At 37.6% G+C, this 13,510-nt stretch overlaps 1 protein-coding gene across 1 annotated transcript in view; it reads left to right on the forward strand.

Moving 5' to 3' along the window:
• LOC104167218 (cytochrome b5 reductase 4) overlaps nt 1-6,496 on the forward strand; it is a 39,349-nt gene extending 32,853 nt beyond the window's left edge. Inside the window, exons 13-15 of the mRNA XM_009707412.1 lie at nt 3,342-3,428; nt 4,810-4,974; nt 5,883-6,496. Of these exons, the coding sequence (XP_009705714.1) occupies nt 3,342-3,428; nt 4,810-4,974; nt 5,883-5,937 (307 nt within the window). The 3' untranslated portion in view covers nt 5,938-6,496. The remainder of the gene's footprint in view (nt 1-3,341; nt 3,429-4,809; nt 4,975-5,882) is intronic.
• The last annotated feature ends 7,014 nt before the right edge of the window (nt 6,497-13,510 follow it).

Below are 13,510 nucleotides of genomic sequence, written 5' to 3' on the forward strand. Positions count from 1 at the left end.
TGTGAACGCTGGAGAATCCGCAGCTTCCCCGGGCAGCACTTGCTGTGATGCAGCGGGCTTGGATCATTGGATTTCCATTCTTACTGTCTAGCCAAAGCTTCCCTATTGTCTTTTTAAGTCTGTTATTTCTTGCCTACGGTAAATGTGGAAAACAATTTGTTCTCTTACTGTCTGCAGTATCCTTTTGTGCATTGTCATAATGCTCTTCCTTCAGCTTTGTTTCTTCTCTTACAGGCCAAATTGTATTTGGCCAAAGCATTAATTTAAAAAGAGTATTGGTCCTCTATGCTGTTTTTTCCTTTTTAAGATGAGATTTTTGCTCATTTTTACTGGTGGTGTATAACTGCAATCAGGTAGATAAGTCTCTTAAAGAAGACTGAGGCACGAAGGCACTAAGCACTAGGTAGAAGGCTAATGCTCTTAAGTAAGTACAGGATGCTTGTAGTCTATTCTTGGTTCTCCTTGATAGTTGTAACTTGTTTTGTCTCCAGTTTTTCATTCCTAAATTACCACTCTCTTCTCATATTCACTTTTAATGTAGTGTCCCACTTTCATCATCATTGTTGTTTTGAAGTTGATTTTGGAACTTTTTCTACCTCCTCTTCTTCATCTGTGTTAAAATCCTCTAGGGGTCTATAACTCCTCTCTCTCTACTGCTTTCCATAAGACCTTGCATACCAGTTTTTGGAGTTTATTAAAATCTACATCCCTTGAAGTAGTATCCCATATGTTAGATTCTCCCAATTTCCTTCCAAAGGGCTGATGAAGTTTATAATTTGTTACCTAAACTTCTGTCGTCATTCAACCAGCTCTTCAGTAGTGGTGGGGATCATATCTAAATCTCCACCTCTTCCTTTTAGCTGTTTTCTCCTTCATTTCTAGCAAAACTTACCAGTTCATTCCAAGTTTGGGGGTTTTCTGTTCTCTTTATAGTGCTGAGTACTGAGCAGTACTGCAGCAGATAAATATATATACACTAGGGAGTATCAGTAAGGGTGTCTGAAAGCATTATTTGCCAAATAACCAATCTCTGCCTTTGTGCCCAATGAACAAAATGCATGGCTTTCCTATGCACTTTTTTCCCCACCTGAGCAACACTTGATGCTGTGGTGCACCATGCCAGCTTTGACAACACTACATTCTTGAAGTGAGTTTTATTTTCCATGTTTTCAGGGAAGTGGGCCCTGGGAAGCATGTAAGGAACCTAGATTTTTGGTACATGCTAGCTTCTGAATAAGATGATTTTAGTATTTAAAGATGTAGCATAGCTGATTTGGGGCTGTTTTGTTCTATACCAGTCAAATTTTCCAAAGCTTGTGCGTTGTAACTTACTTTGAGTTGTAATGCATCTGGAACTTCTTTCTCTCAATAACACTTCTCTCAATAATACGCTACTGATGATGTGTATTACATACAACAGTCATACCTCAGTTTCGTATTTTGGCAGCAGAAAATCAACGTGCTTGTCATAAGTAGATGATGCTCTCTTATCTTTGGCATCTGATGTAGCTTGTAAGAGTGTCACCTTTTAAGGCTGGGCCAAAGAGATTTCCTCATATCTTGAAGTGCTACCAAACTGTAAAAGGGGAAAAGTTTAGAAGTCAGAAAAACGTGATATCTTCAGATTGGGAGAATATAGGCTTTTAAATTGCAGTTGAGCAGCTGGAGATGATGAACTCTCCGCAGAAGCCTTGGCATATTTGATGTGCATGCATGAAAGATGGTCCTCTGCAAAGTACAGAGGAGGATGTGGTGGGGATTAGTTTCAGCACAGCATCATAGAAACAAACTGTATTCAGGTACAAACATCCTTTGGGTTCTTTTTATAACTATTTTCTTGAAGTCTAAGAATTGCTGGCAATTAAGAATAGTATTTATTATGGCTTTCGTTATTGTTGTAACTACAAGCTACCTGAATTTTTCCAACAGTGGTACCTTAATCTGTTTTTTCTTCTAATGTAGTCTTCCCATCAGTGTATATAACATATGTAGTCTCTTAGAAGCAAGGTTGGTCGCATGGAAAAGGGATGCTGGGTAGTGGAGTGCCATGTTATGGAACTGGAATTGCAGGGCTGTGTGGTGAGCAGGACCAGCAGGCTTAGCTGACAGGTACCCAGGTGGTTCTGCATGTGTTTCCCTGCCAGGTATCCCAGTGCTCCGGCTTCCTGCAAGTAGGGCACTGAACTTACTGCTTCTGGCACCACAGCAACATGCTCTCTCCTCTCAGAGCTGTGCCTGAGTAGAAAAAATAAGTCACTTAAAGCCCTGTGGGGTGCAGTTCAGGAACTGCTTGAGTTTAACAGCACATCATCTGTCTTTATATTGGTTGTCCCCAAGGTATTAGTCTGTCAGTAGCAGTAAAGGAGAAGTTAGGTTTATGTGGCTTCATCAAACAATATGTTCTGTTTTGTAAAGTTGTCTTTTGCCTCCACTGTAGCATAAAAATATAAAGAGATAATAGCACTGACCTTAATGACAGAGCATTTATTTTTTATGTGAACTATCTGGCAAATACAATGCTTGTGAACAGTAGCTTTCCAGGTAAATAGATTTTATAAGTCAACAAATAAAGTAGGAATACAAACAATAAGTTCTGTTTTGTAAAGTCAGTCTTTTTGTCTTTTGCCTCCACTGTAGCATAAAAATATAAAGAGATAATAGCACTGACCTTAATGACAGAGCATTTATTTTTTATGTGAACTATCTGGCAAATACAATGCTTGTGAACAGTAGCTTTCCAGGTAAATAGATTTTATAAGTCAACAAATAAAGTAGGAATAAGATAGCCTGATACAGAGCTGTAGTTCACTCTTCAAGTTATGAGTTAATTTTCTCTTACTTTCTATGTGTTTAGATTCCATCTTTATGAAATTAATATTGACAAAATCTTCTTGAAATTCCACTTTCACCTGTACAAGCTGGTGTATGTAATATTAAAAAAGTGTACAGAGTTCATATACCAGCTATTAATTGTAGTGCTCAAACAATATTGAGAAACCAACAGATAAAACTTCACAAGCTCTGTTGTAATTTCAGTCACATCTTAGTAACTTCAAGAGACTTTATTTTTATTAGGACAGCAGTTCCTGAACTAGAGGTTGCAACTGCAGACAGGGTTATGGCATTTAGAAGAGAGGTCACAAGGCCAACAGACTTTCAGGTATAGCAAAAAAGAAACTATGTTGGGTTAGTGGTAAAAAGACTTGAGGATTGCAGAGTTGCAAAAAAAACCCAACCAAACAAAAAAGTAAAAGGCTTGTGTATAATGCAGTAAGTTCTGATTCTTTAACATGTGTTTCAAATACAGAAACAATCTGCAGTTAATTTTTTTCTTTTTTAAGGACAGCGAAGCTGATCTTCTTCAACAAGACAGAAGATGACATACTTTGGAGAAACCAACTAGAGCAATTAGCTCTGAAAGATGAAAGGTATTTAAAAATTGTGGAGAACAACTTGTACCATCCCAGTATATAGGAAAACAAGTCTTGGGGCTTAGACTAACTGTACAGCTTTGGCACAAAGACAGATCCTGATTCTGGAAACTCTTAGCTAAGAATTTCATGAGACCTAGGGAGTGGAAGGAGGTGTGCTTATATTGGTCACAGATGCATAGCAGCAGGCTGTGTCTTTATGTTCTGTAGGTCCCATAGGAAGCCAGGGATTTGATTTGACAGTGTTTAATAGATGTTTATTGGAGACAATATGTTAGATGAGATGATTAAGACTGAGAAGCTTTTTGAAGATGAAGAATATTAGCCTTAGAAATAGAAGATACAGATATGCAAAGAGAAGCACAGACGTGATAGAGAAGGATAGTGTACCCTGGGAGCAACATCCTGAATTTACAGAAGTCTTAAAAGTCTCTTTGGTGTCACTTAGTTGAGAAAATGTTTATCAAGAAATTCAAAGTTTAAATTAGGCCAATTAATTTCATTTTTACTTACTGTCTAATTGTTGCCTTTTTTTTTCTCAATTACAATGTAATTGCAGATTAAAATGTACTAGTGCGTATGCAATGTCAACTTAGTTTAGCAGACCATAGTTCTATCAGGAGACATAGGAATATCAGGTTGCCTTTTAATTTCAGTGCGCTTGCTTTTATCACTACATTAATTGTCAGTGCCTAGACTTTATGTGATAGAAGTACGTTTTGTTTATGCTTACTTCATTCTTAGTTGAACTTGTATGAACGAATTAATTTCACTTTTTCTTTCACAACACTGAAGTGAAAAATCAATATTATTTCATAACCTGGTGATGTCTGGCACATTCAAAGCTTCATAGTCTAGACATTGTGCAAATTTACAGTAAAAACCCTTTCTCCCTTTTAATAGGAGCCTCAGATACACAAGTGCTTGTTTTTTACTCAATAACTACTCTGTTAGTGAGTTTATGAAACCAGTTGTAGTATTTTCTCATTAATGAAGTTAAACTGACATTTTTCACAAGTTTGGCTAAGCATTCTTATTTCACTGCTTCTGTATTGAGCTACACCAATATTTGTATGAGTGAATAACAGAACAGTCATATCTGTGCTTTAGTATCTTGATTGGTACCAGCTGTTTTTCTTTGTAAGGTGAAATAGCTAAAGTTTTTAAGATTGAAAGATTGGGTTAATTAAATACACAATACTGGAGGTGATTTGACTTGACAGGAACAACTAAGTCTGTGAGATCTGATACTGTGCAGTGGGAGCTGAGCAGAACGGGAAAGTAATCATAGAAAACATCAGTGTCTGGGTCACTAGCATTTTGTGTAGCAGATTTCTAAACAGAGGCAATATTTATGAAATATTCTTCTGTTTACCAGGTTTGAGGTTCAATTTATTCTTTCGCAACCAACCAAGGGCTGGGTCGGTAAACAGGGGAAGATTTCTTCATCTCTTCTCTCGGAGTTTGTGAAAAGAAGCAGAAAAGACTCCAAAGTGCTTATCTGCATCTGTGGTCCAACACCTTTTACAGAACAAGGAGTACAGTGAGTATTTTAAATGATTAACTAGAGAATGAGGAATTTTTTAAAATTTGGTCACCTAACCAGCTGTACTGTTTCTGATTTGGTAGTCTTTCAAAAACAGCCTTACGTTTTCTGCTTTGCAAGAAAACTTCTTAAATTTAAAAAAAAAAAATAACCCAAACCAAACAGACATGCCTGGCATCATACTTGAGGAGTGTGTGTAGTGTGTAGCTAAGTCTATCAGCAATATGTAAATTTCATGAGCTCTACTAAGTTGTCCGAAACTTTCTAAGAGCATCTCTTTAACAGTGACCTTTTTTCCCCGAGGTTTTGAATGCTGCTTTTAATTTGATGTTCATAGAAACGTTGCTGTAATAGGAAATAAGCTTTCTGTGTTGGTGTTAACTGGACAAATTAGGTTATAAAAAGTAAAATTCAAAGCAGTTGTTCTATCACAAGCACTTCTGGATTTTTTTTTTAATTAATGCATTTATTTATGTCTGTACCTAATACTTTCTTTATTTTATATGCCATATATTTAGAAAAATAAAAGGCCTTGTAACTTTCTGTTGTCCAGCTTCAAAGTATTGAACCAATACGGACATCACTTTTGCATTTCTGCAGCCTTACAAAAGTCAGGTGCATGGATCTAATGGAGGGTGGAATTGGCCAGTAATTATGCTACCTCTTGAGAAATTTGAGAATTCAAGTGATATCTATATTTTAGATTTTTTTTCAGTATCCTAAAAGATCTTGTAGTACCTATGAGCTCCTGGGCATGAGTTCTTTTCTAAATGTATTTGCAAAGGTAAACTTCATTGTGTTTGAATAAAAACAAGATAGTGTTGCTGAAGCTATGCTTCAGTTATGTCTGTGGTGGGTTTTGGGTTCCAAATATTAATATTACCAACTTGATTTCTGACTTTCAGGTATCTGAAGAGTCTTGGATACTGCCAAGAAGAGATACACGCTTTTACTGCATAAACCCATATGAGGATATCAGTGTGTGTTTGTATAATTCAATCTTATTTATGAATTTAAGTAAGGGAGAAGCAATTTTGTAAGACTTGAAATTTCACTCTTGGTACCAAACTGTTTCTTGTAAGAAATATATCTTTGAAGAAATTTTATACTGTGTTTTATCTTGTTTTTGTAAATACTTTTGCTAATACTTAAGTCATCCAGGGTATTAATTTATTGTAGAGGCAAGCAAAAATATATAGTATACATTATGTAAAATATTTCATGTTGTTGGTTCATGAGAATTCTTAAATTTATGGCAAGCACTGATCTAGGTTTTGACTTGAAAAAGCTTATTATTTCTTACTGTAAAAAAATCTTAAGAGCAATATTGTCTGAAATTAAATATTGCACTGTAACTCAGGTAACCAGTCATTGAAAAAAATGTTCTTTTTCATCTGATATTTCTCTTTGACTTGCAAGTGATCCAGATACTTTTTTTTTTGCTTTGTAAACGAAAGAATAAAAGTACCTTTGGTAAAATACAAAAATTACATCAAATAATAAAAAAATAATAATTTTACATTACGCTTTTTTTTGTAATTTTTTTGTATTTTCAGTCTATAGTGTCATACAGAAAGGTTTGCACAAGCTTAGGACACCAGCTGAGAACTCGGAACAGAGGCACAGAGTCTTGGTCTCCCACAAAACTTTCTGTGTGACCTCACTGATATTGGGCATCTCTTGTCGTGAGACATTCTGAGGGTACCTAAAAATATTTGACAGGTTGCAGTAGTATTAAATGAGGTTGTTTGAATCAGTGGGGTTTTTTACTCCATTATCAAAAAATATGCTATCATGAGGCAGTAATCTGCGCTCTAATAGTAGTTTGGAGAAAAAAGCAGCAAAGCAGCTATACCCCTCTTCTAGCTGTTGTCAGTAATATCTGTAGGCATTGTTTCATATGACATCTACTACTGTTTGCATCCTCCTGTTGTGTTGAATGGGTATTTCTCCCTCCTAAGAAGCCAGACTTGCAGTTGAGGCATTAATACTCCAGCACTCATGAAAAATGTTTCAATAATACCCTTTAAAAAGGTTAAACTGATATCTGACAGTGACTGACTGTGCTGAACTGAGCTGTCATCTCTTCAGTGCCTTCTCATTTATTGGACTTGAAGTTAGAAAAGGATCTGGTTGTCAGTCATTGCCCATAGATCAGAAGAGACAGTGGTAGTGTCATCATTTTGTTGTCTTAGAAGGAGCTAAATGTTTTCAGTTATAATTTTGCAATGCATTATTTGTGGAGATTTGTACTTCAAAGCTCTGAACAGGTTTCTGTTCCGCTGACCAGAAACATCAGTTGCTATGCTGGATAAACAAAACGCTCATTGAATTTTATTATTTTTTTTCTGTCACAAATGCAAGATTACTGTTGTGACTTAAAAAATTACACTTTGGTGTTAATGACTAAACCTTACCTCTTCCATAGAATACTGAGGAATTTCTGTTGTTCCCCTCACCCAAGATCTGATGAGATGGTCTCCTGTGTAAGGAGTAAGTTGTCTCCTTCTCAGGCTTTTTGGTTTTAACAGGTTACTTTACTGATATCCTGCCCTTTGTGTTTTCATTTTCCTTGTCTGCCTTTATCCAGAAGGACAGAAGAAAGTGTTTTGGATAATTAGCTCTTGGGACACAGTACATCAATGCCTTTATCCTTTGCCTTAGGACATAGGCCATATTTGTCAATAGATGATGACTTCTCAAAGGCTTCGGGCAGTCCAGGTGGTGATCATGGATGTGGAACTACTTCAAAGTAGGTCTAGAAGCTTGTAAAGTCTGCAGTTAGTGTGCATCCCTTTGGTTTCTGAAAATTTGTTTCCAGTCTGGTATACTATTAGTAATTGCTGTTTACAGTTGCAGCTTGAAGGAAGTTGTGCTCTTGGAGACTTTAGGACTGTCATCCTGAAGCAAGGAAGACGCTGACACAATTGGTTATGTTCACCTTAAATGTGAAGCAAGGAAAGCAACCAAATTGGTAGCTGCCCTTGCAAGTCCAGCAAGATGTTGAGCGCAGAGGTGTTCTGCTGTGGGGGTTCTTCTAGGTCACATCTTCATGGGGTTGGAGTAAACTTCCTGGATCTTGGGCTGCATCTGTCCACAGGGAAAAGAGGAATCTGTTTCCAGGGCTTGCTGAAACTGTATTTTTCCTGGAAATATTAATACTCAATCAAAAACTGATAATACTGAGATGCTGATGTTACTGATGAGGAGCAAAAGAAGACTGTGACATGCAAGAGACATCCTTGGAAATCTCAGTATGCAAATGTTTTACGTTTGAAATCTTTTGAATTGGTTGCTGTTGGTAGATAGTTTCCGATTCATTCATTGTCAGTTGCTGTCAAGCACTGAATTCAGAAATGTATCTGTTCATAATAAAAATGGAATATCTAAATCTGGCCTTGTAAAAGGGGGAGGCTGGAGATTCCTGCATGAGATCATCCATGAATCAACATGAAGTTATCATTCTGACCAGTGTGCTGCGGGGATCCCACTGCACTGGGGGAGAGAAAGACTGATGATCCTGAGGTGCGACATGTGAGTATTAAATAGTGAGCAAGTGTTTTTGCTTTCCTTTGGGGTGATCAAATAGTCTTGGCAAGTTGTCTGTTTTAAGCAATACAGAGCTAGTATTCTTATGCAGAGCTTCACACTTTGGTATTTTGACTGTTACAAATTATAATCAATTAGTGTGGGTAACTTAATTTATTCTTGTTGATCAAGTGGGTTTTTTTAAATGTATCTGCATTACAATTGTGTTGTGGTGGCTCTATATGTCAGTAAGATAACCTTAGGTTATCTTGTTACAAGGTTAGGTTATCTCGAAAGATCGGTTATCTTGCAACTTCTGGTGGTTATGTTCTATGGGGTTTTGTTACAGAGGAAGAGATCAATACTTTCTGGAAGTTAAAAAATTACACACATATATCCAACATTTTTAACTGATGTTTCCCTAGCTAGGTTGTCAGCCTATGGTGTAAGTTTTCAAGAATGTACACATCTCTGGGGATGCAACATTTTAATTTCCTGAAAAACGGGAGGAGTGGGGGGTGGGTTTGTCCTGTACTGATGCAACTTTCAGTTCTTTAGTACTGGTGCAGTGACCTGCCTTGTTCAAACTGAATGGATCTTCCCATAAGCTTTCAGTTGGTTAAAATGACTTTTACAGTAAGTTTTTGGTCAGCAAAATTATGCACTACCTGGCTTCTGTTGAAGTTAGTCTGCAGATTCAGAGTTACTGGATGGGAAGAGGAGAGAGGGAATAGGCTCTCATGTGCTGTGCAGAGATTGACCAGACAGGAGCTACATTTTCCTAGGAAATAAGGCTAAAAGTAGAAGATGACATCAGAACAATATTCTGCTATTTCCTGGTTAATGTCAGATAAACACTCTTGAATTGCCACTCTGTGCCATCTCTGGATGGTAGTTCACCAAGAAATGACCTCTTTTTAGTTTTCCGAAAAGAAATTTGAAGCATTTATCAAAAGGTACTGACTTAATTACTGTGTTGTCAGGGTCAAACAGGGAACTTGTATGGAAAATCATGTATGGGGGGAAAAAGGGACATCTGCACTCTCCCAGCTCTTTGTTTGGAACATATTCTTGGATAAACTCTTCATATAATTTGCTGTGTTTACAGCTGTAGATATGTACTTTGTGTAATTAAAACAGTAGCTTGAAGTACATACTTGAGTACAGTATATTAATAAATCTGCCAAGACACTATTCATAAAATATTTATGCTTGTCCACACATGAGAAACATGAAAAATACAATAGTTAATAACAGTGTTTATATTGCATTTTGTTGTTGAAGACATACAGATTGAAATCCCAATTATACGTTGTAATCCATTAGTAAGACCGCTTAGGTATGATAGGGATGATAAATTGTAACAATTATTTGCCAGTTGTATTTTTTAAAACTCAGCTTCTTGGGTTTTGTTGCCTTTAGTAAATGTGAGGAAGACAATTGCTTACAGGAAAATCCCATTTGCAAATGTATCAGTTCTAGTTCTGGAATACTTACCGTATTGGAAGACTGATAAAACAAGGTCAGAGGAGCCGAAGTGAAGTGCTGTAGTTGATCATTTCTCTGCTGCTGCTCAAGGAGATGTTTGTATGTTCGTGAAGAGAGAATTGTTTACAGAAAAGCATCCTTAATAAAACCACCCAGTAAATATAAGGAATTTGAAGAATGCAGTCATTCAGTAAGTCTTCATTAACTAAGAAAAAGTTCTAATGTTTTGTTTACAGTGTTTATTATTTCACTGCATCAGTTGTTCTGGCGTCTCTGGAGGAGATTCATTACATAGTAGTGTGGAAAAATTTGGTCTCTTGTCTCCTCCTATGCATTTTTTCCTGAGCAAAATTGATTTTGGGGAGAAGCCACGGGAACCTCCATGTAGGTATGTCTTTTATCATACCAACCCTTAGCTCCTTTTCTAGAAAACTTCCTGCATTACAAAACTGTGCAACATCCACCTTATTTAAAAGACGGTCATAAAGTTTATGCGTCAGTGACCTCTTAACATCAGTGGCTCACGCTACATGCAGTTGAAATAGTTTCTTCTCCTCCCTCACAAGAAGGTATATTATCAATATCTTGGAAATACATCTTCTGCCTTCTACATCAGACTGCTGCAGTTTTACAAACCAACCAACCAAAACCAAACTAAAGCATAAACCCACCACACGGATTTGTGGAAGTTAACACCCACAAAATCTGCTCATTAAATGACAATTTGAATGGGAATTTTCAGAAACAAACTATTTTTTATGAACTCACTATCTCATAAAATGCTGTTGTAGAAGACTGATGCATTTCCCCCCTCTCATTCTTCTCTGGCAGATAGGTCTGTAATGTGGCTCTTTGAGCTGCACGGTTTGGATAAAGGAGAATAGTCCCCAAATGTTTCCATTCCACCTTTAGTCTTCATTGCTCTGACCTTGTCATGGATGATATCCCTACAGTGATTCCTTCTAGACCACTTCAGGAGGACCTCTTTGAACACAGCAATCTACATTTCCAATTGGGAAAGTGCCTATTTAAGCATCTTTTTGCAACAATTGAAATCCAGATCACATCCAAGCATGTAGCTGAGAGAGTCATAATCTGACATCTGTAGCGGAGTTAAGCGGAGGGACACTTGTTTCCAAGTTCTGAAGTGGATTTTCTGGTGAGTTGAGCGGAGTTGCTTGTTTCCCCCAAGATAGGCTCTCAAAACTTCAGGCACTTTAAGGATTTTTAAGATGTAATTTAGGATGAATTGTCATACTTCTAAAAGCCTCTGATTTCTTTTCAAGTTTTGAATAGATCTGTTATTCTCATAACTTGCTTTGCACAAGTAGCTTAGCAACAAATGGCCTTTTGATATTACTTCAACTTTCTAACCTAGGTGTGATACTATTTGTTAAAAGTGGCTGAAGTGTAACTAAATTTTACTTGTATTATTCTAATACTTGAAAGACTTGTTGCAGATTATAAATTTTATAATAAATTTCTGAAGTGATGAACATCAGGCTGAACATCTAAAATCAAGGCTAATTTATATTAACAAGTGAAAATGTTTTTTTGGAGGCAGTGATGCTCATAGTCTGCCTGTTTGCATTAGGTAGCATCACAGCCTTATGTGGCTGTTAAAATGGAGCTGCTGACAGTCTGGTTTTCTCTTGTAATTAACTTTTATTGCTGGTGATGTGATCAAACAAGCACATTCCCGCAACTATTCTGCATTCGAGGTGGTGCCATCTCTGCCCTCAGGGCTTTCCAGACCTGACTGGATACAGTCCTGAGCAGCCTGGTCTGGACTAGAGGCTTCCTGAGGCTGCTTCACACCCAAATTATCCTTTGATTCTATGAATGTGTGTGCAAACTTACTCTTTATGGTAACAATTCCTGTGAATCCATAGTTCAGTCTCATGCAGATTCTGTTGTTGAGGAGCGTAACCAACCCATCACTTTGAGGACCGAATACCTCCTCTGTTTATCATAATTTTTCACATGTGTATTCACTTAACCTGTTGTTTTGCAGTAAGGATGACAGCGGCAGTAGCTGATTTTTTTCTTTGAAGCATACAGCTGTTGGAGTGTTACATACATGTGTGTTTGTAAATAAATAACAAGCAACTTTGCCTGCAGTTTTGGATTACTGGACAAAATTTATAAATTTGGATACTTGAGTATGCAGCAGTTTTTTTTCCATACCATCCCTTTACTTATGGAATGGTAGCTAGTCTACTTAGGAAAAATTATATTCATTAAAAAGGAGGAATTCTTATGATTTTGAGTTGTAGGGATATTCAGTGGCTCTGTCTGGCTTGTTTACACTTTTTTAACACCTGCAAATCGGATTAAGACTATGCATCATATTTAATGGTTTTAGAGGTAGAAATAGTTAATAGATGGTAGAGAAGTATTCTTTAGGGAGATTAAAAAAAATTCATACACAAGTCATTTTCTCTTTGTTGAAAGTAATAGAACGTAAGTACTGTTCATGTATACTGATGACAGGGTTTTACAAAAGGAAATCCTGATAGACCAGAACTGAGTGATTAGAGATCACAGGTGAAAGCTTGCAGAGCCAGTAATAAATCATGTAGCTGGAAAGCAGTGTGTTAGTTTATATGAAACTATACTCCTCTCTTACAAATAAGGGGGGGAAAAGCCTTATCGGTGAAGTCACTGGACTCCGCTGAACAGTTTTCCTTTGATAAAACAGTGAAGGATAAATGGTGTGCACCGTTAATGAGTAGGTGAAAGCCAAGAGGACCATTAGTGGGAGCCCATCCATGGCAATTGGCCACAGCAGGGGAAGGGCTGCCTGGGTATGCTCACAGGGCTGCCTGAGCCCCCAGCTGGGTGCTGGGGAAAGGGGTGGTCCTGTCCCCCACCACCTCTCCTGCAAGCTGTGGGCAACTCTGCTCCTGAAAGCACCTTGAGGAGATCATTTAGGTCCTTACACTAGTGCCTTTTCATCTGTTCTCTTCTTCGGATGAGCTCTTTACTACCTTGAGTTGATTCCAGCTCGCCAAGAGGAGTGAGATGAGTATCAAGGCTGACACAAGGGGAAGGGCAAAGTACGCAGCTGAGGTTGCTCAGGTACTCATAGACAGTGTTTGTTAAAGAAGGTGGTGGAATTTAGTGGAAACTTGGCTCACAGTGGGGAATCGGATCTCCCAGGGGGGACAGTCAGTTGTTGACTGGATGGCAACAAGGATCTCTGTTGCAATGGGCTTTGCAGTGGTGTTATCAGGCGAGACTCAGAACTGGTTCTGCTCTGAGCTTGTAACCCATGGTCCTGCATAAGCACTCCCAAACATGCACAATACATTGCTATTGATTGTCTTCAGTACAGACAAAGCATCTCTTAAATGTCTTAACTATGTAGAAAAGACTCTCCTTAGTCTTACGTTACTGTTTCTGTAGGAATAATTTCTATTAACTATTTACAAACATCTTATCTATGTACAAGTTGATCAGTTCTGTAGCAGGGACTACCCCTGATGTTAATCAACAGGTTTAAGCACATAACCTG

This window comes from Cariama cristata, unplaced genomic scaffold (genome assembly GCF_000690535.1).
Source record: "Cariama cristata isolate BGI_N322 unplaced genomic scaffold, ASM69053v1 scaffold7249, whole genome shotgun sequence".
Classification (NCBI taxonomy): domain Eukaryota; kingdom Metazoa; phylum Chordata; class Aves; order Cariamiformes; family Cariamidae; genus Cariama; species Cariama cristata.